The sequence below is a fragment of the Hyperolius riggenbachi genome, chromosome 10 (assembly GCF_040937935.1).
Source record: "Hyperolius riggenbachi isolate aHypRig1 chromosome 10, aHypRig1.pri, whole genome shotgun sequence".
NCBI classification, from domain to species: Eukaryota; Metazoa; Chordata; class Amphibia; order Anura; family Hyperoliidae; genus Hyperolius; species Hyperolius riggenbachi.
The window spans coordinates 130,671,961-130,694,874 of record NC_090655.1 but is presented as its reverse complement, the minus strand read 5'-3'; the positions used below and the strand labels follow the sequence as shown (position 1 = coordinate 130,694,874).

Here is a 22,914-nt window from a genome sequence, read left to right as displayed (position 1 = left end):
TCCTGTCCGGGAAAGTTTAAACAGTAGAGAGCACTCTACTGTTTAAACTTCCTGTCCAGACAGGAAGAAGTGAAGCCTGCCAGAGCTCAGCGGAGAAGGAGCAACGGTGACAGCAGGCCACCGGATCAGGTCATTTATTGCCGCTAGCGTCGGTCGTAGTTGCATTTTGGATGTGGAAATAGGCCCTTACTGCATGAGATAACTGCTAGAGTTGGATGTTTGTAGCTGCTGCAAGCACCCAGCAAAGAAATAGAAGGAGCTGACAGGTAAATTTTACTCAAGCTTTCTTCAAGTACCCTCTGTTTATGTGTGATAATGAATAAAAATGTACAACTGTTTTTGTTTCATTAAAACTTTATTGAAACCTTTGTAAATCTGTAACAGTGACAGGCAGCAAGTAGTACATCTAGCGGTACCCTCGGATGTTCCTGTCCCCAGTTCAGCTGTCATCTCGTTTTCAATATCATTTTGGAACATTAAAAAAAAAATTGATTGTTAATGAAATATCCAGCTTGAAGTTCAGAATAATTCCCTTTTATTTGTTTTTATTTCTTCCAAGAGGAAAACTTTTATTTTTTATATGAACTTTGGCCAATCGTAACTTTAAGGCCCAGAAACACTTGCAACTTAGGTCACCCAAAACATTCATTGAAGTTTGTATTGGATTCATTTTTTCAAGTGCCCCCCAATGCCTGCCAACTGCTTATTTGCGATCAGTTATGCCGGAAAAGCCATGACTGAGTGCTATTGTTGAACACTGCCTCAGGAACTCTTTGCTTGATCCAACTCATCCACCCCTCCCCTTTCCCCAGAGCAGAACAAGCTGATCAGCAAGTAGCCAAGCAGTTTGTTTCAGATGACCATTTTTGCAGGTGTACACCAAAACTGGATTTCAAAAGTTTTTACTTAAACAGATTTTTGACAGCTTCCAAGCCACTTTTGTCCCTTCATCTTCATTGTTCATAAGCAAAGCAAACTAATATTTGGACATTACTTTCTACCAAAAGTACCAAAAATTGTCACCTTTCATAATTGTTAAGGCCAGTCCTTTGCCGAGTTTGTTCACTCTCCCAACAGTCATGTCTCTGATGCTTTCTGACGCACTTCAATATAAGTTTAAGGAAGGAGAGTTAGACGTTTATATGTTTTATGGGATACCACCAGTTACAGTTAAAGGAATACATCTCCTGTATGAAATGCGGAAAAGAAGGCTCCACTTGCTGGTCCATCAAAGTGAGAATCTGGATGCAGCAGCTGAGACAGTCATTCTTCAAATTCTTTAGTACAAATGCTCATCAAGAAATGTTTTTTTTGGATGGTGCATTTCCGTACACGTTTACAGTAAAAAGAAAGTCTATTGTCCATATGGAGAGCCTCTTTGCTTTAACAGAGATGCACAACAATCAAGAGTTCCAGTGTTTATGGGTTGATGTTACCTGTGTTCATATTTTAATCCTACACGAAACCTTAAACAGAAAACATTATTGATATACGGCCTCTGTAAACATGAACCCCTATCCATCAATTTACTTAGAGAAGTTGATTAATGTCAGACCATCATGCTCCTCCTTAGACATTCACTTGCATGTTCTCATCCCAAGTCCTTCTTACCAAACCAATTAAGAAACCCCTGTTAATTATATTTTTCATTTCCCTCCACTTAAGACCAGTGGTGCTGCTACAGAGCCAAGGGCTCCCAAGTGAAGATTTTACATGCCAACCCTCACCCCATCCCCTAAGCAATCACTTGATACAAAGCATCAAAATCTGCTTTCCAAGGACATCCATATTGTAAGAAAGATGTAAGGGGGTGGGGGATTGGGGAAGTGGAGGTGACTGTTTGGTAATGGTTACTAAATCATGTAAAGAGATGATCTTTATGATTTTTAGCACCAATGAAGAGTAAAGGCATGAGTTAAAAGATGACCATATGTGGTCTTTCTGTCCTAAGGACCCCGGTGCAGTCACCATCTTTGCATCCTTTATTTACCCACCTGCTGAAGTCTATCTTCCCCAGCAAATTAACAAACCCTTCATTATTTATTTTACTTTGCTTTTGGTTTCTTTTTCCTTTGAACAGAGTTACATAAAGCATATTGTACAGCTAAAGTCAGCCATACACTAAACAACTGTACTGCAATCAGCACCATAATTAACATTACAATCAACAGCACATTCAACACATCCCCAAGGACCAACATTGTGGTTCTGTATTTCGATTGTGATTTTAATCGTAATGTTAGAAACATAAAAAAAACACTACAATTTCGGCCCAATTAAATGTTTTTGTCTAAATGGGCAAAAATGTATAGTGTATGGCCTGCTTTACTCTTATAGTACCTCCAGTAGAGCTAATTTAGGAATGTCCAATTTGAAGAAGCTAGACCAGGAACCAGTAAAACAAGTCTAGATGACCCAAGAAAAGCTTTCCTTTTTTTGACAGTGGTCCAAGTCATGAAGTAGTGGTAGGTCAGGCGTGGTGGCTAAAGCTTGAACAAGTAATCTGATCTCAATCACTGCAGTTCATTATCTGCCACATAACAAGATGAAACCATAAAAAAATAAGCCTGTACTTAAAATGCATGCATTGCATCAGGGCAAATCAGGCAAAACTTTTAGGTGCATGAAATTATTAGTGCAGCCTTCGTACTTATTTATGTAATGGTTTAGTCCATAAATGAAAGCTATCTTGATTTGTCGCTAACATCAGTAACTGTGAATTATGAAAGGTTCCCATATTTTTTGTAGGTTTAGGGGAAGAACCTTAATGAGTCAGAAATATCCATCTGCCTCACTAGTCTTGATCATACCTTCTATTAGTAATCACAGTGCGAAAGATACCAAGCATATACTGGAGTTTACATAGGTTATGAGGATGGAATTAAAATAAAAGCACAAACTGGATTAGTCAGATCATAGCATAAATTACAATTAAAAAGCACTGCTGTTTTTCCCTATGCATAGCCTAGTCTAGTTTTCTAATTGGGATGTAAGGCTCATCAAAAGTAAAAGAAAAGTAAACATGCAATTGGTGCATCTGCAAGCAAGCAGTGTCAAAGGGTATTATGAGTACAGTTGTGATCAAAATAAAAAATTAAAGTGGATTTATAGCCAGGAATTAAACATTGCACAGATGATTAGAAAGCAGCAGCATTAATTGGTATTTAGCTAACAATTAAAAAAAAAAAAAAGACAGTGACTGACAACCTCTGATTAACTTCCAGATTATGTAATTATGCCTCCAATATCATGCCTCACATGAAGCATGCTGGGATATTTATGCCAGTAGAAGTTGCAGGTAGCTCCACCTAGTCTCTGCTTCTCTAGAGCTGCAGTAGAATTTTTTTGCATTTTTTTCTTTTTAATAACTCTTTTTTTGAGTAAGCTGCGAGTTTAACCAAGGTGGTGCCCAAGGACAGCATACCTTACTTAAATAGGTGTATAATCATTTAGACTGCATATATTCAGAAAATATCTTATTTTGCAATGAAAGTAAAACATTTTAAATGATAGTCTGCTACCTGCATTGGTTTTATTCAATTCCAGAATTAATTGAATAATGGTCTTTAAACAGCTAAATCCCATAGTGCACTCTCTAATAGCATGTCTAAACATAGCACAGAGAAGCACTGGAAAAAAAAAATCTCCTTTTTACAGATAAAAAGAACCCCACTGTGATTCCTCCCAAACAGTTGTAAGCAAGCTCTTAGAATCCTATAATATTAGTTCATAGCCATGGAAATAATGAATGCTTTGCTCGTCTTCCATCATTCTGGGCTGGTGCACACCGAGCGGCTTTTTCAGCGTTTCTGCAGCCGCTTGCGGCTGCGGATCCGCTTGGTCAATGTATCTCAATGGGGTGGTTCACACCAGAGCGGGAGGCGTTTTGCAGAAACGAAAAATACCGGGGTGAAGCATTTTTTGGATTTCTGATGCGTTTCTGCCTCAATGTTAAGTATAGGAAAAACACAAACCACTCTGAAAAACGCCTGTTCAGAGCGGTTTTGCCGGCGTTTTTGTTACAGAAGCTGTTCAGTAACAGCTTTACTGTAACAATATATGAAATGTACTATACTGAAATCCGCTGCAGCAATCCGCAAAACGCTAGCAAAACGCCATAGAAAAATAAGAAAAAGCGTTTCAAAATCTGCTAGCATTTTGCGGATCTGCTAGCGGTTTTTGGTGTGCACCAGGCCTTAATTACATTTTAGACTTAGAAATGAAGATAGAAAGAGGTCTGGTTTGGCTGCCCTATTTACAGCTCTGAAAGAAGAGTTAAAGAACAAGTAACAGATTATGTTTGCAAATATATTTTGCCCCTTTATTTGAAAACATAAAGGGGGCAAGAGGTGTCCAATGATAGATAAAACTGTGTTAAAAACTGCTAAAATAATAAAGGGAAAGGTGGCTTACCTCAATAACGACACATTCATACACATATGAAGTTTAATTATGCACAAGCAATGTGTTTTGTGGGTCTAACGGCCAGTTTCTCAAGCCAAATACAGTGCCAGAGATGTATCTAGTGCCAAGAACAGAGTGCTCCGTTTTTGGCTGTAGATACATCTCTTGCAGTATATAAATGTGTCATTATTGAGGTAAGCCACCTCTCCCTTTATTTTTTTAGCTGTTTTTAACACAGTTTTATCTATCATTGGGCGCCTCTTTCCCCCTTTGTGCTTTTCCTCTTCCTTTGGAGGGGTGTACTCCGTTACCAAGTGGCTCTGCCACTGATAGGTCCTTTGTTGTTTTGCCAAGAAGAGTGCAACCTAATTCAGTTCCAGCTGCTCACCCGAGTGGAGTCAGGTTTATAAATCTCCCCCTGCCTTCCGTGGTTGGTTGCCCCCTGTGCAACCTTCCTTTGTGAGTACCACAACACTTTTTTCACATTTGCCATTGAACTTGTGACATATTGCACCATTGGGGCTCCCATTGTTTCTGTGTTCTTTTTTAGGGTGTTGCTCACCATCTACAGCAATTTGCAACCATGATTTACAGTATTTATTTGTAATAATATATTAAAGAAACTAACATCTCAATGAAAGCATATAGATGGCTGAAAGTATGTAACTCATACTCAAGGCTGTTTCTGGACGTACGCAGTCAGGGTAATTCTGGGCTTGAGGGTTCTCCATTATTGGCAAACATGCCAACGTCCGAACAAGTTGGGGTAGGCCACATATTAGAAGGTAGTTTGTGCTGGTAACTGCTGCAAACACCCCATGCCTTCATACTACTGCCTTGTGACATCTTGCTGCTTCCTCTGTAGCCGCTTTGTGGGAAATGTACTGGCTTATGCATCAGATACCACTGTTGCATTGGGCCCTCCACAGTCTCCAACCTATTCTCCTACCATCACTAGATCATCATGTGACTTAGTCAGGCAATGGAGTTGCATAACCCAGTACTGGAAGAACAGTGGATGGTAGAGCTGAACTACTGCAGTGAGCTTAGAACAGGTGTAGGTAACTCTGCACAATCCATTGTGCTTTCTTGCAGAGCTCTCGGCAAAGGAGAGTAAAAAGAAAAGTGGTTGGTAAAGGGGGACTGGCATGGGAGATAGATTGAGTTGCCTGTGCAGCACTGAAGCATGAGAGAGCCAGCACATCTATACGTTATATGTTAGTACTAATAAAAAGGCCCGCCCGTTAAAAAACGGGCGCTAGGTCACAGCCGCTACCCCCCGCAATGCGCGCACATACGCGTCCTGCTTGCTCATTCCCCACCACTGTCTGAAGTATATGCACACAGGGAGCTGCTTGCTTGGCAGCGCAATGAGAACCTCTGTGAACCACACACAGCAAACTGTCAGATCCGGCCCTGTGTCCTAACTGCCCTGGCTGCGCACATGCTCAGTACAAAAAAGCCAGGGACACACAACCATTCAGTTGATGACCAGGCCGGCCTTTGCTATGAGCGACCTGAGCGGTCGCTCAGGGCGCCATGCTCTCAAGGGCGCATGCGCCCTGTTGCCCCTTGCCGACCCGCTGTCTCTCCCTGCATCCTCTTCGTCTGTAGTTAGAGCAGGACTACAAGAACATGGTCGCCACAAATGCGGACAATCAGCGGCCATTTTCTTATAGCTCTGCTCTAACTACAGATGGAGCGGAGGCGGGGAGAGAAGAGTGACGTCGGCGCTGGAGCTGGATGTTAGGTGAGTCAGTCTCTGCCCGGCCCGCTGCCGCAGAAGGAGGGGGGATTGCCTGGGGGCATACTGGGGCAAACTACCTAGACTGGAGGCATACTGGGGGCGTACTACCTACACTGGGGGCATACTACCTATACTGGGGGCATACTACCTACACTGGGGGCATACTGGGGGAATACTACCTACACTGGGGGCATACTGGGGCAAACGACCTACACTGGGGGCATACTACATACACTGGGGGCATACTACCTACACTGGGGGCATACTGGGGGCATACTGGGGCAAAATACCTACACTGGGGGCATACTACCTACACTGGGGGCATACTACCTATACTGGGGGCATACTGCCTACACTGGAGACATACTACCTACGCTGGGGGCATACTACCTACACTGGGGGCATACTGGGGCATACTACCTACACTGGGGGCATACTGGGGCATACTACCTACACTGGGGCATACTACCTACACTGGGGGCATACTGAGGCATACTACCTACACTGGGGGCATACTACCTACACTGGGGAATACTACCTACACTGGGGGCATACTACCTACACTGGGAGCAACTATGCTACTACACTGGGGGCAACTGTACTAGCTACACTGGGGGCAGCTATGCTACCTATATGGGGCAATTATACTACCTACACTGGAGGTAACTATGCTACCTATATGGAGACAACTATGCTACTTACACTGGGGGCAACCATACTAGCTACCTTTACTGTGGCAACTATACTACCTATGCTTGGCTATCTACACTGAGGGCACCTACACATGAGATCCTATACTGAGGGCACCTATACATGGCTACCTACCTACCTACCTATACTGAGTCTGAGGGCATTTTTTGGGGAGGGACGCACCACAGCTATAACGAGTGTTGCAAATTGTTGGTGCTATATTTGGGCCTGTGTGTGTGCGTGCGTATGTGTGTACGCGCGCAAAGAGGATGGGGAGGCACCAAAATCCGATTTCGCTCAGGGTGCAGTGAAACCTAAGGCCCGCCCTGGTTGATGACACAGGGACACTTGCATTTTATTGTATAGGATGGTCACATGCAATAAGGGGATTATCATCATAGCACATGTACATAACTACAGACAGGGATCAGTGGGGGTGTCTTGCTGGGGGCACCAGAGTGGTAGAAAGGACTCTATTCATACTTCTGGGGCAGTGTTCACTATTACTTTAGTGCTTCTTTTGATTTTTTTGGAGCCCTCTGTAACTTTTTTTTATAACTCCCATAGACTTACTTGTGAGGTCATAATCAAAAATCCCAGAAATGTCGTAATAAGCAACAAAAACAAACAAATAATTAAAAGTCCTACTAGAGAAATCTATTGAACTCTGTTGCAGAAAAATTACATACACAACCCCTCAACCCTCACAGACATGCTTTAAAGTGTGCTTATTCTTAAGTGTGCTTAAAGTAAATGTAAAGCAAATAAAAAAAAAAAGGTCAGATACTTACCTACGGACAGAGAAGACTCTGGATCCTATAGCGCCTTCCCTGTTCTCTCTTGTTTCCCTCATTCCAATGCCGTCACCTCCGTTTACATTTGCCGCCCCGAAGGGCTTCAGAAGCACACGTGTCTCTGAGTGCTTCCGAAGAAGGATTCACAGTCGTGTATTCAACCAGTTGGTTGAATACACGCTAAGGGGATGACAACACTGGAACAAGGGAAGCAAGAGAAGATGGGGAAGGCTCTACAGGATCCAGAGCCTTCCCTGTTCATAGGTAAGTATCTGACTTTTTTTAATCAGTTTACATTTACTTTAAAGGTTGCTTATTCATTAATCCACAAATGATGTGCAAAGCATCACAATACCTTCATAATTGTATCATTCGATTTATTAGGAGCTTTATACAGGTAAGGATTTTGGGACAAATAAAACTAATTTTATTTAGTGAAGTAGACTTTTCTTCAACATAATGGCCTCAATTCTGGAATGGTTATCGAACAAATTACCTCATGTGAGGTCATTTACCTCTTGAGGTAATGACATTTAGCAATTCTGGTAGGTTTTAGTCATGTTTTACCTCATGGGGTAAATTATGAGGTAATCATAGCTATTCTCATGGAAATTAGGGGGCATGTTAGCACATAATTTACCAATCAGTTTAAGACCTGCCTGTACCTGGAGGTAAAGTTAATTTGTATGCATTTTGCACTTTTTAGTGGAGTTCCTATTGCTGTTTTAGTGTCATGCCTATTCAGGCTGTGTAATAGAAAAGAATAGTAGAAATTAAACTCCAAATATTTACTGGATTTTTTTTATTTTTATAAGGGATGCCTATAAATATAATTTTCATAGGTTGCTACATAATCAAATACACCTTCTCCCTCAAAAAAACAAACAAACCTCTTCCAAAGACTATCCTAACTTATGGAAGACAATTAAAGACTACTATTATTTATTTACTCTGAGCTTACTGCTGAATTACCTCATGTTTTACCTCACTTTATGCATTTACCTCAAATTTTACCTCATGTTTGGAAATGGAGAAAAAACTTTCAGAATTGCTAACAAAAAAGAGGAAAACAACTCATGAGGTATTTTACCTACAAAAAAATATTTACCTCACATAGCTACCAGAATTAAGGCCATTTTCTTTGATATACAGAGATCCTAAACACAAAGTTTGAAGAACTGTAGACCTTGATGAAAGAATTGGACAGTCCTATCTCAGAATGACAGTGATGGTCTTTACCCTATAAGGCCCCGTTCACACTTGCGGTTTAGTAAAAACCGCACCGGATGTCCGGACCGCACCGTATCCGGACCGGACCTGATCCGTACGGTTCCTATCCGGATCCGGTCCGTTTGCATCCGGTTTCCGTGCGGTGTGAACACGGTTGCGGTCCGGATCCGGTTTCTTAAGGAGATAACATCCTTTTAATTACCTGGGGTCTGGAAGGTCAGCAGAAGGGTCTGGGGTCATTGTTGGAGACAGGTGGACGTGTGGAGACCATCCGTGGGGACAGAGACTGCAGTTGGGACCATGGATCCAGGCATTTTTTACTCGTAAACCTGGGAATTCTCTCTGTTGTTCGCCTCCTTCAGACATATCAGACATGTTGCTGGCAAAAAGAGCTCCAGCATGAAATTGCTGCTGCCCCACTCTTCGCTGGGCCCATGTGGTCCTCATCCAAAATGCATAGGAAGTGGGGTAGAACGTCCGTTTTTTGTAGCCAGTGTGTTGTGCGCTCTCCGGCTCTCATTGCTTTGTATTGCCCGGATGGTGCAGTCCGGCTCCGCTCCGGATACGGCTGCCAGAGGAGCCGGACCAAAAAATAGCGCATGTTGGAACGGACGCCGGAGTCCGGATCCGGCCCGGATCCGGTCCGGCTCCGGTCCGGCAGAACGGACGCATGTGAACGGACGCATAGGCTTTCATTGCCATGCCGTGCGTCCGTTCCGTCCGTTCTGAAAGCGGTCCGGCTCCGGCACGGCGATTCCGGACGGCCACCGCTAATGTGAACCGGGCCTTACTCCCAAGCACACATCAACATTCACCAGAAAAGTCTACAATAAATGTGATATTGATTGTGATAATTACTATCAATCATGCATTTTTGCTTTTATTTATTTAAAATGCCACATATAAATAAATCCAAATAACAACATCAATTGCTGAATACTTCTAATCTGGCATCACGAATACAACCAACATATTTTCTAAATGTAATCACAGAATAGATGTAATGTAGAGTTGGGTTAAACAGACACGTTTACAGTCCACGCAAGTAACCATGCGACTCTCTTCAGTATTGGTTTGTTGGAACCTGAAGATGTTATTATGGCAACGCATAACAAAGAGGTTCTTAGGTAACTCTGTCCATCATATGATGAGCACCAAACTGGTATCTCATTATTTTAGTTAGCACAGGTACAGAATTTAAGTGATGGTATAACATAAAACACATCCCTTGATCAATGCTGAAACTGCACTAGTCTCCTCAAATATTTGTATACATTTCATGTATCTTCCAGTCTTTCTCACTGCATGCTCATTTTTTTAATGAGTCTGACACTACATGCTTTTTACATTCTGTACATTAGTTATACTTGGCATTTGCATTTTGCCTTCAGTGAAAATGTAATGCACAATGTTCCATCTTTGTCCATCATCAACATTTCTGACCTGTTTCTGTATTTCCTATTAAGTTCTTGAAAACTAGCAGTCTTGGCTTAACATAATGATATCTTGTGAGATATACAAGGATTGCAAAGGAATTATTCAGCCCATATTTATTACAAGACGACAGGCAAGCAAACAGAGCTTCCAATAGCAGTTTTACTAAAGGGGGAAGAACATCTTGGGGCATATTTAAAATAATCAAAAGTGAACTTTGGCTGGCCTCCAAACATTGGCCTGCATTCCTGTTTGAGATGCAGAGAATCTAGGCTTTGGTACTTGGATTCTAGAAATTGATACTCTGGGAGAGGTACCTGAACTAATAGGACCTAGAACCGAAGCAGGACGGTTGTTATACTGTGGAGACTCTAGGACAGGAGGATGATAAGGTGCCGGGCCTGTAACATTGGTAGGTGTAGATTGGCTGGTCACATCCGTTCTCCACACTGGTTCTGCAAGGGTTGTTGCAGATCGTGGGGCTAGCACAGTTGGAGCCATGTTATATGAGGATGACATTGGAGTTGGAGTTGAGAAACGCTTGATCTCATGGGCTCTAGTTTTCACCGGAACTTGTCTACCTGGACTAGGGATATTTATTTTTTGAGCTTCCTGGCTTGAAGAATCGTTAAAACAAAACATTGCTGGATTTAGCTGGTAAGGCTGATGACGCATAAAATCAATGGCTTGCATTCTTGGTTTGCCACTGGTACCTTTTTTAACTTTACTCTCTACTCTGCCGCCTTGAGATTTGGAGGCAGCTAATGGATGAAATGGAGAAACCAAGGGGTTGTATCCAATTGGAGGAGGTGCGCGAATATTAGATGAGTATTTCCAAGATGACGGAAGAGATGGAGTTGGTGAGGGCGTTCTTGGCCTTGAGTTAGGCCTCGAGTAAGATCTATGTTCTGAATCTACAACAAATTTGTCCATGCGGCTTTGCCGCTTTGCAAACAGTTCTGCTCCTTTACCTTTTAGTTCAGGTAATTCTTGGCATCCATTCACAAATCCTTCTATAGGTGTCTTTAAAATGGGTTTAGGTGCCACTGGTGGAGGAACTTTACTTTTCCGTCCTGAGGGTTGCATGAAATTGCAAGCTTCAGCTCCTAAGCTAAGAAAGTCCTCTTCTGGTCCAGACTCAAAACCTGCACCATGTTGCTCATGTTTGGGTTTATCATCAAGGTTTTGAACCATAGACAACAGTTCTGGGTTAGGCTGGTACTTCTTCTCCTCCTTTTTCACAAACATCTGTTTTTTGCCACCTCTTTTACGGGCTTCATTTAAGATTCCAGTGCGCCCAGCAGGTACAGAAATTTTTTGTTCTCTTGAAGTTACAGATTCTGGTGAATGGGCAGCAGCTGATGTATAAGAAGGTGTGTGGCTTTGAGGACTGGTAAACTGTGATGCTATAGGTGTGACTGGGGTTGTTGTTGTTGTTGTGGAATCTGTAATATTTGATTGTGAGACAACTGCTGGAGGTCCTGGCTGACGTGAAGGAGATGACAGATAGATGGATGCAGTAGTGGTCCGTGGTGCTCCAGGTGCTGGAATATAAAGAGATGCAACTGAGCTAACTGGAGTTTTTTGAGGACTTGAAGGTACATTTGGTGTCATTGGTATGAATGGTGGCGGAGCTGCATTTGCTGTCATTGGTATGAATGGTGGTGAAGCAACATTTTGCACTGGTGAGCTTTCAGTTTTTTTTGCTGGCATTGGGTTAAACATGACCGATGAGGCTATATTCCGCTGTCCAACTTGACCTGGAGTAAATGGTCGTGCAGACCTGTTGAAGATGCTTGCTCCAGAGACAGGTGATTGAGCATTATCAGCTTGTGGAACTTGAATGGGCGGGGTAGATAATGATATCTGTGCACTTGTCACCTTGGTATTCTCAGAACCCTGAGCTTCATAGTTTCTATTTAAATGAACTGCTTGATTGATATTTCCATTGAGCACTGACTTCCGAGGAGGGGCAGTGGGGGTCTTCTGATGAGCTTGAGGAATTTGTGCTGGTATATTTTCTACAGCCTGTTCTGATTTTTGCCTTTGCATTTCAAATAGTGCAGCTCCTTTCCCAGATGCCTCACTTAGACCCTTTTCTTCAGAATGCTCTTGTTGCATTTTGGGCTTTTCAATGTCCAGATATGTGCTGTCCCAATCTGAATTGTTTGTCAAACTACGTGCATCGGAGAAACCTTCCTCATCAAATTCTGACTCACTAGTTGGAAGCACACCGTCCTCGTCTTCGATATAACGATCTTCGTCTACACTTCCGAAACTCACAAGCGTGTATTTCTTTGCTCTCTGGCGTCTCTTTTTAAACATAAGAACACCTTTTGAGTGTGGATTTGGCGCATCAGTTAACAAAGATGCAATGGTTCTACATTTGGTTCTTGCCTCTTTCACGTGTTTCTCTTGTACGTTTTCACTACGGGGAAGTTCTGAAAGATACAATTGAATAACTATGAGTTAGCTACTATTCTGAATATAAAACTGATATTTTACAGAATAACACATTAGTGAAAAATCAGCAATAAAACACATTCAAAGGTTGCAAGGTTTAACCAATCATGTTGACCTTCTAGGTAAATGTACCTATTTTACTCTATGATATAATCCCAGACTCCCTAAAGCTCATATAATGATGGCATTTTCAGTAAGTGTCCCCTGGTTCCACAGTGACTGCCTCTTTCCTGACAAATATGGCAATGGAAACAAAGGCGCCAGCAGAGTAAAAATTGATCATAGGCAAAAACAGATAAAAGTTGGGGGGCAAGGATGGACTTACCTCCCCAAAACCAAACACAACCACTATGTATAGTTTAAACAAGATTTAATTCATACTCCAGAACAAATGCAACGCATTTCTCGGGTCTCTAGCCGCAAAAATGCCATCATTATATGAGCTTTGTAACATGAAAGTCCATAGACTTTCATATCATCATTCACATGGTAACATGAAAGTCCATAGACTTTTATATCATCATTCACACTACAACAGTGAGGCTCTGTTTACATCTAAAATCGAAAGCACTGACAGGCTCAGCAACGATTTTCGATTTTTTTTGCACATTTTCATTGTTCCCCCTCCCAGTGCTCCACTGCATGGTACGATTTTGTGCAGCGCTTTTGCAGAGCGATTACATTTTTTAACTTCCTGATGTCAGTCAGGAAGCGAACTCTTTGACCCGGAAAAGAGTAAATACAATGTATTTATTCTTAAAACCGCAAACACACTCGCCACATAAAGCGATTTTGTGAGCGTTTATCACTCTTCCTTTACCTTCCATTAGAGCAAAATCACCCTAAAAATGGTAAAGGCACCGCTTTGTGGAGTGCAAAGCGGACGAAATGCACAGATATGAACCTTTTCATAGAGAATCATTGCACAAGCATTTTGTGGGCGATTTTGAAAATCACCTGCACTTGAAAAAAGCCTGAAAACGCCCTAGATGTGAACGAGCCCTCAATTGCTGTGCAGTGCATTTCCACTCATTGGGAGTGAAATTCATAGAAATGTGTGGAAATGCACAACTCACAAACCCATTAATGTTCTAGGGCAGGTATGGGCAAACTTGGCCCTCCAGCTGTTGAGGAACTACAAGTCCCACAATGCAGTGCAGGAGTCTGACAGCCACAGCCATGACTCATAAAGGCAAAAGCATTGTGGGATTTGTAGTTCCTTAACAGCTGGAGGGCCAAGTTTGCCCATGCCTGTTCTAGGGACAGTGCAATTACTGCTAAGTATTCTCATATTATATGAATTATGATAAATGAATTGAACTGAGAGTATACCGTACATGTTTTTTATTGTTTTTAACTCTGATTGTTGATCATGAGATATTGAAGAGATATTAATTAAAATTGTTTATATACTTTTTCTAATCATGGAGTGGTGCTATTCATTACAGGCCGCTGTTTTCTTGGGGTTTTTTTTTTTTGCCCACCCCTATTTGATTAAATGTGCACAGTATTCCTTGTGTACAGGTAAGAATGCATCACTAATAAAATCATTTTCCTATAGCATAGCAGCTAAGATAGAAGCTGAACACAAAAGATCACATGTACTGTACATATACACATGGATATAGGCAACCACCCATATGTATATTGGTCAATCGTCCCATTAAAGAACCCTCTTCAGGAAAGATGTTATTTTACTTTCATATAGTTTGTAAAGGAATCAGAACCAGTTTTGAGACTTAAGCTTAGTACACACATTTGATTTTTATTGACCAATACTTTGCCAACTTTACCACTTCTATGTAGTATGAGGGCTTATCCACACAATCTGTTCATAGTGTTCTAAAGCTGTTGTCCCTCATACTACATGGCAGTAGTACTGGTAAATTGTCCAGTGATTGGCCAAACAATATTTCCTGACTTCCTATTGTAACAGGAAGTGGGTAAATATTTCTGAAGCAAGCCAAGACAGCAAAAAATTACAACTATTTTTGCACCATGAGAATGAGATAGAACTCCCTTCGCATTTTGAGCAATGTCCTTAATCTCTTGCACAAGGACCACCAGCAGTAATAATAATAACAATAATTAAATAGTTAAACTCCTTTCCACACTATCCAAAACGTATTTTTTGGGGGAGTCGAGTTAAGTTTTACTTTGCCCAGCTATAGTGTAGACTGCAATGATGTTGTAAAATGCCGTTTAAAGCCATTTTCTACTCCGAATACTTCACGGGGTAGTTAACAGGGGATGTGACTGCTTTCAGAAAGCAAAAGAACCTTATTAGCAATGTGAAAGGGAAATAGCTGGCAGTACTGACTTACTGACATTTAGTAAACCACACTACCCCCACCTCCCTTCCCAAGTTGTGCTACTGAAGGAGCGGGCTTTACTTCCGCTGTACATATGTTCACCAGGGAATTGGCAATGGTGCAGGTATATAAAAGGTGACATAGCATTCTGTACATAAATTAATCCTTGGGTGAATTGATAAGTGCTGGAATATTAAAATGACCTCCGAGACTGCACACTGTTCTTAAAGTGGTAATATCCTGTCACTTTAAAATGTTTATTAGCATTTGTAGATATTTGTGTTTTCTGGAAAGAATTATATAAGCTTTTTTTTAGAGTTTTTCCCCCTGAACACTTTTTGGGTAAAAAAAAATAAAAATGTGTATATATATATATATATATATATATATATATATATATATATATATGAATAAAAAAACTTTAAAAAAAAACCACACATTCAAGTTGTGTATGTGTAGTGTATGTGTATAGCTGAACACTGTAAAAATGGTAGGACTTTAATTATAAGCACCTTATATACTGCAAATACTTCAACTCGTCTTCAATAGCAGCAAACACTATTATTAAAGACTTGCAAAGAATAACTGACATTTCTACAGTACTAAAAGTAACTCTATGCTGACCTTAGGAGCTGTGCTCAGAGACAACGCAAGGACACACTGTCTACAACCCGCTTTAGCTGTTATCCTCTCTTACCAACCTTGTAAACACTGTCACTATGACTAGCACCAACTATATATATATATATATATATATATATATATATATATATATATATATGTGTGTATATATTGTATACACACACAAAAATGAAAGTAACTATACAATGTTACAATAAAAACATGTTTACATGACACTAACAAATGACACTATGTTAGACGATGATTCCAGATCCAGAAACAAAAACAGCATATATGTATCTGTAGCTTATCAAGCAAATTAGACTTTGACATTAAGGAATGTTGTTATGCAGCACTATATGCTATGTTATATTTTAATCTAGTGAAGTCAAGTACAGCAACGTCCAAGAGGTGTTATCAAACGACGCACATCAACTCACTTTGAATGCACTTCTCTTACCAAGCTCTTCACCTTGTCAAGCCAGTCACTCAACACCATTACTGACATAGTATAAAAGAAGACATGTCAAATCACAGGCACTCCCTGTGCTAAAAATATCAGCATGTTCCTCTGTACCTCTTTTAATAATCATCGTTAGTGGTAAGAACATTACAACAAAGCGTAACAAAATAAATATCTGTTGCTTGATGTAGTTAGAGAAACAATGTTTTTCTAGTAGCAGACATGAATTACCTGCATACAGATTATCTGTGCTGTGGTAGGAAGATACTGGTGAATCAGGCATGACACAGGCACCATTAGAGTTACAATGTTCCATATAGAGATGACCGGGGACAAGTGCACTCCAAGCTGGAGCCAAACCAAAGTAGGAAAATCTCCACAGCCCGCCACTGCCCTTTCCACAAGCCTTTTTAAGTCCCCACTTTTGTCTTCCCTGGCAAAGCTGCTGGGCTCACAGGCTCGTAGAAGCTGATGAGATCATGGAGTCTATTTTTATTAGCCAAGGCTTATCGCTGGACTGGGGAATGGACATTGTCACCTGTCACTTCACTTATGTTCCTCTGTGGCTGTGATTGAGCTAGAAAGAGATATTTTTCCCAGTCGCCCCCCCCCCCCCCCCCTCCTTTTAAAAGGAGTGTGAACAATGATATGTATTCCAGTCTGGAAACATAAGGTCAATACACTTGGAATACCTCATTTATTCGTAAAGATTGAAATGTTTGAATTCAGTTGATTAACTTTGTTGATTAACTTCGTACAAACACGGATTTATCTAACTGGAAAAAACGTCCATAAGAGTACAAAAATATACTCTTCAGAGTTAATCAAAGGGGTCAGTATACTCAAAGGTGATAGCTTGGCTCAGAGTAGAGTTCCTAGCTTTGTTCTCTCACCACCTTGGAGACTCAACTCTATCACTATGCAGGGCCGGTTTAAGGGGCCCTGTGGCAAACTGTAGCATTGGGGCCCCCCTGCACAAAGCCCCCCCGCCATTACCCCTCTGCTCCCCGAGGTCCCTGTAAGTATAATAACAGCCATAGTTACCTGTCAGTCCCAGCGGGTGAGCGGACAGGCAGCGGCTGCACTGTGAGGCATGCTGTCTTCCTCCCACTCTATGACGTGCCACGTGTTTACACATGACGCATCGGGTCATAGAGAAGGAGGGACACAGCGTGTCTCAAAGTGCAGCCGCTGCCCGCCCACTCACCCGTTGGGACTGACAGGTAATTATTGCTGCTATGCTACAGTACTATACTTGCAGGGCCCCGGGAGCAGTGTGATCGGGGGAAGCAGACAGCATATAGCAAGGTCGGCGGTGCGGGGCCCAAGCAGAGGTCGGGGCCCTTTGCCTCTATGGCAGCGCCGGCCCTGTCGCTATGTTTGATGTGATATTTGATATGATATAACAAATTAAAAATCCAGTAGGTAACAGGAATCCCCTCATTAACAGCACAGAATGTCCCTAGTTGAATTCACTTTGGCCCTTATTCAATTCATTTCTTCTAGTAAAATTTTTACTAGGAGATAATTTTTAACTTCCTTTTAAAATAATGTCATAAATGTAGTTCACGTTTTCTCCAAGGTGAAATGTTCGCAACTTATATACAATTAACTTTTTTCCCAAGTTTTCTCCTAGGTGATATTTTCACAATTTGTCAATAAAATCCATTTTAAACCATCAGCAAGCAAGAAAATACGCAAATTAAGTTTGATGGTGCTTCTCGCCTACTTTTTAGTACTTTTTTAATTGCAAAATGCTGAAAATGTATTTTTAAGAGGAGATGAAAAATTATCTCCTAGGAGAAAACTTAGGAGAAAAAGAATTGCATAAGGGCCCAAGGCCCTTATACAAGTCACCCTTTTCTCCTACGGTTTCTCCTAGGTGATATTTTCACACCTGAATATTAAATGCCTTTTAAGCCAACAGCAAGCAATAAGATACTCATTATTTTGACAGTACTTCTTCATCTACTTTTTGCAACTTTTTCAATTGCAGAATGCTGGAAAGTTATTTTAAACAAAAGATGAACAATGATCTCCTAGGAGATACTTGTTCATCTTCTATTTAAAATAACTTTTCAACACTTTGCAATTAAAAAGTACCAAACAAATAGGTGAAAAAGTACTATAAAAATATGTTGAGTATTTTCTTGTTTGTAAATGCTTTAAAGGGCATTTTATTGACAAGGTGTGAAAATATCACCTGGGGTAAACTCAGAAGTAAAGGTAATTTGCATATGGGTCTATATGTGTAAAGCCATGTCTACATATTCAATTTTGATTGGCCAATCAGTGACCAATTTTACCACTTCAATGTAGTATGAGAGTTTACCTACACAATCAGCTCATAGTACGCGCATACTACATAGAAGTGGTAGAGTTGACCAATCACAATTGATGGTGTATACTGGGCTTTAGCCAGACTGAAATACCAAGGAGTCCAACAGAAAAGACATCCTATTGGATGTGCCTATCATTTTTAGCAAAGGCTGATTATCAATAGAATAAGACTCTTTATTGTCATTGTACAATGAACATTGTACAACAATTTTATGTCAATTTCCAATACAGAATAACCAACAACAACATAAAAATGAATAAAAACAAAAAATGACTTCTGAACCTATTTGTCTTGGTCTTCATGAGTCTGAAACATCTACCAGAGGGCAGACGTTCAAACAACACATTTCCGGGGTGTGAGGGGTCTTGTAATATTTTCCTAATGTTTCTAAAACAATAGGAAGTGTATAACTCTTCTAGTGAAAGGAGAGGACAGCCAACTATCTGAGTACAGTTTGAAAGGTGAATACTTGAAAAATTCTCTGTTCATTTTTAGAAGAACATGAGTCTATAACACTTAAAAGCGCACATGAAATGTGCTGAAAGTTTATAATAGAGATTGTGGGGTGCAGGACCACTTACTTCTAACATGCTTTCTGCTGTTCCTCGTCTTTGGGCTCCCTCCCATTCCAGGACCATTTCCCCTCACAGCCTATTGGATGGTCAACAATCAATGAACACGCAAATCTGAACTGAGCATGCGCAAGATAGAAACCGAGCAAACCCAGTGAAACAAAAAAGCGCTTGTGCACATCTTCTTTCTTTCTTTTTTTTTTTTTTTTACTTTTAAAACTGTCTTTATATGAAAGGAGGCATCTGGCAAATGTCCTGTGAATTGACAGTAGAGACATATTCCATTCCATATTTTATTTTATGTTCCCTGAACATAGTGTTCCTGAGATTGGAACAACAGAAGACATGTACAGATAACCGATGTGTGTTGTACTCTCAATAGAGATGGTCAATGAAATGCTAATAATTCCAGTTTGCGTGCAAATTGTATGCAGCTTGGGACTGGATGAGTCAGATGCACTTCCTCTTGATTTTCATTGGCCCAATTCCAAGTTGCATATCATTTGCATGCAAGCTAGAACTATTCACGCCTCATTGACCATCTATCTATAATTTTTAGACAGTTCACTAAATATGCAAATCCCTGCTAGGTTGGCATGATAAAAAAAAAATCCTCAAATAATGTCCAAGGAACATGAATAACTAGTGAAAACTCAAATGAATAAGGAAAACTGTGCTGAAAAATGTAGCTAATATTGAAAGCAAACTTTTTCAGGTACTAAACAACAAAAGACTCTTCTTACAAAAATCAGTGCTAGCAGACAGCAAAGTGAAGGTAGGCATGATTCTGTGTGTCCATCATTTGCATCTTTTACATGTACAGTGGGTTGCAAAAGTATTTGGCCCCCTTGAAGTTTTCCACATTTTGCCATATTACTGCCACAAACATGAATCAATTTTATTGGAATTCCACATGAAAGACCAACACAAAGCGGTGTACACATGAGAAGTGGAACGAAAATCATACATGATTCCAAACATTTTTTACAAATAAATAACTGCAAATGGGTGTGTGCATAATTATTCGGCCCCCTTTGATCTGAGTGCAGTCAGTTGCCTATAGACATTGCCTGATGAGTGCTAATGACTAAATAGAGTGCACCTGTGTGTGTAATCTAATGTCAGTACAAATACAGCTGCTCTGTGAGGGCCTCAGAGGTTGTCTAAGAGAATATTGGGAGCAACAACACCGTGAAGTCCAAAGAACACGCAAGACAGGTCAGGGATCAAGTTATTGAGAAATTTAAAGCAGGCTTAGGCTACAAAAAGATTTCCAAAGCCTTGAACATCCCACGGAGCACTATTCAAGCGATCATTCAGAAATGGAAGGAGTATGGCACAACTGTAAACCTACCAAGACAAGGCCATCCACCTAAACTCACAGGCCGAACAAGGAGAGCGCTGATCAGAAATGCAGTCAAGAGGCCCATGGTGACTCTGGACGAGCTGCAGAGATCTACAGCTCAGGTGGGAGACTCTGTCCATAGGACAACTATTAGTCATGCACTGTACAAAGTTGGCCTTTATGGAAGAGTGGCAAGAAGAAAGGCTTTGTTAACAGAAAGCATAAGAAGTCCCGTTTTCAGTTTGCCCCAAGCCATGTGGGGGACACAGCAACCATGTAGAAGAAGGTGCTCTGGTCAGATGAGACCAAAATGGAACTTTTTGGCCAAAATGCAAAACGCTATGTGTGGCGGAAAACTAACACTGCACATCACTCTGAACACACCATCCCCACTGTCAAATATGGTGGTGGCAGTATCATGCTCTGGGGGTGCTTCTCTTCAGCAGGGACGGGGAAGCTGGTCAGAGTTGATGCGAAGATGGATGGAGCCAAATACAGGGCTAACTTGGAAGAAAACCTCTTGGAGACTGCAAAAGACTTGAGACTGGGGCAGAGGTTCACCTTCCAGCAGGACAATGACCCTAAACATAAAGCCAGGGCAACAATGGAATGGTTTAAAACAAAACATATCCATGTGTTAGAATGGCCCAGTCAGATCTACATCCAATCGAAAATCTGTGCTAAGATCTGAACACTGCTGTTCTTCACAAACGCTGTCCATCTAATCTGACTGAGCTGGAGCTGTTTTGCAAAGAAGAATGGGCAAGGATTTCAGTCACTAGATGTGCAAAGCTGGTAGAGACATACCCTAAAATACTGGCAGCTGTAATTGCAGCAAAAGGTGGTTCTACAAAGTATTGACTCGAGGGGCTGAATAATTACGCACACCTCAATGTTTGGAATGATTTATGATTTTTGATCCACTTCTCACATGTACACCACTTTGTATTGGTCTTTCACGTGGAATTCCAATAAAATTGATGTATGTTTGTGGCAGTAATGTGACAAAATGTGGAAAACTTCAAGAGAGGCCGAATACTTTTGCAAGCCTCTGTATGTGAGGTATTTTGCAAGGGACATCATGGGATAAGCACTAACCTCTCTGTGCCAAAAAGTTTATCTGGTGCATGTATCAGATTGCAAAATAATGGTATTGCCACATAGCTTCGCCTCCTGAAGATAATGACCGGATTATGGTGCTAATGAAAACAACTTACAGAAACTGCCTTCTATGCAGAATAATCACCTGTTCAGACATTCCATAGGCTTCAGAGGCCACAAGTGCTGCATTCTCTGCGTTACTTTCTATAAGAAAACTGATTTGGTCTATGCTCATAGGTTTGTTAGTTAAAACAGTGCCCCATAACTGAATGTTACCATGATCTTATTTTCTTAGGGTCTGTACACACCAAACTACTTATGTCGCCCGCCGGGGATCAGAAAACAATGAGGTTGGTTGTCACTGGGAGTGATTTGATCCACCGGGCAAATTACTTGCGAATCATGGCTTTGGGTTCGTGCAGGGCCGGCCCTAGGTTTCACAGCGCCCTGAGCAAAACCTGATTTATGTGCCACAGCCCCCCCCCCCCCCCCCCCTTCATCCTCTTTGCACGTGCACACACACACAGACCCATATGCAATTCACCTTTTCTCCTGAGTTACCTTTTTGAAGTCGTGACACATCACACTAAACGCTCAGTTCTCCATGACACATCACTTATGTATAATAGAAAATACTAATAACCACTAAATGTGTGAAAAGAGTGCATTATCCTGAATACACTTAAAAATGAAGGCTAGAAACTTTTAGGAATATTAATAAAAAATCAGTGGGACAGTAGGGCCCCCCCCCCCCCCCCCCAATTTGGAATGATAATACAGCACCGACAATTTTCACCACGCGTTATAGCCACAGTGCGAACCCCCCCCCCGCCCCCCCAAAAAAAATATAGGTAGGTAGCCAGGTATAGGTGCCCCCATTATGGGATCTCATGTGTAGGTGCTCTCAATATAGGTAGCCAAGCATAGGTGCCCCCAGTATAAGAAGTCAGGTGTAGGTCCCCCCCCCTTAGGTAGCCAGGCGTCAGTACCTCCAGTATAGGTAGAAAGGTGTTGATGCCCTCAGTATATAGCCAGGAGTAGGTGCCCTCTCTCAGTTAGATAGCCAGCTCTAGGTGCCCCCTTGGAAGGCGGCGCCCTGAGCGACTGCTCGGGTCGCTCAGGTCAAAGGTCAGCTATGGGTTCGTGCACCTCCGCACACACGCCTGATTATTGGCTGGGGCGGTTGTTATCGGCTGTCTCAGCCAACTTGAGTCAGGAGTGTGTATGGGCCTTTAAACCCATAGTCAGAACAATGGAACGGATGTATGTCTGTAGAGAATCCTCAGTCTTTGAAGATAAGTTTAAAGAGAAACTCCGACCAAGAATTTGAACTTTATCCCAATCAGTAGCTGATACCCCCTTTTACATGAGAAATCTATTCCTTTTCACAAACAGAC

At 41.4% G+C, this 22,914-nt stretch overlaps 1 protein-coding gene across 1 annotated transcript in view; it reads right to left on the bottom strand.

Moving 5' to 3' along the window:
* Positions 1 to 336: 336 nt before the first annotated feature.
* The window catches only part of SYNPO2L (synaptopodin 2 like), a 118,480-nt gene continuing 95,902 nt past the window's right edge, over positions 337 to 22,914 (bottom strand). Inside the window, exon 4 of the mRNA XM_068258048.1 lies at positions 337 to 12,740. Coding sequence (XP_068114149.1) covers positions 10,504 to 12,740 — 2,237 coding nt within the window. The 3' untranslated portion in view covers positions 337 to 10,503. The remainder of the gene's footprint in view (positions 12,741 to 22,914) is intronic.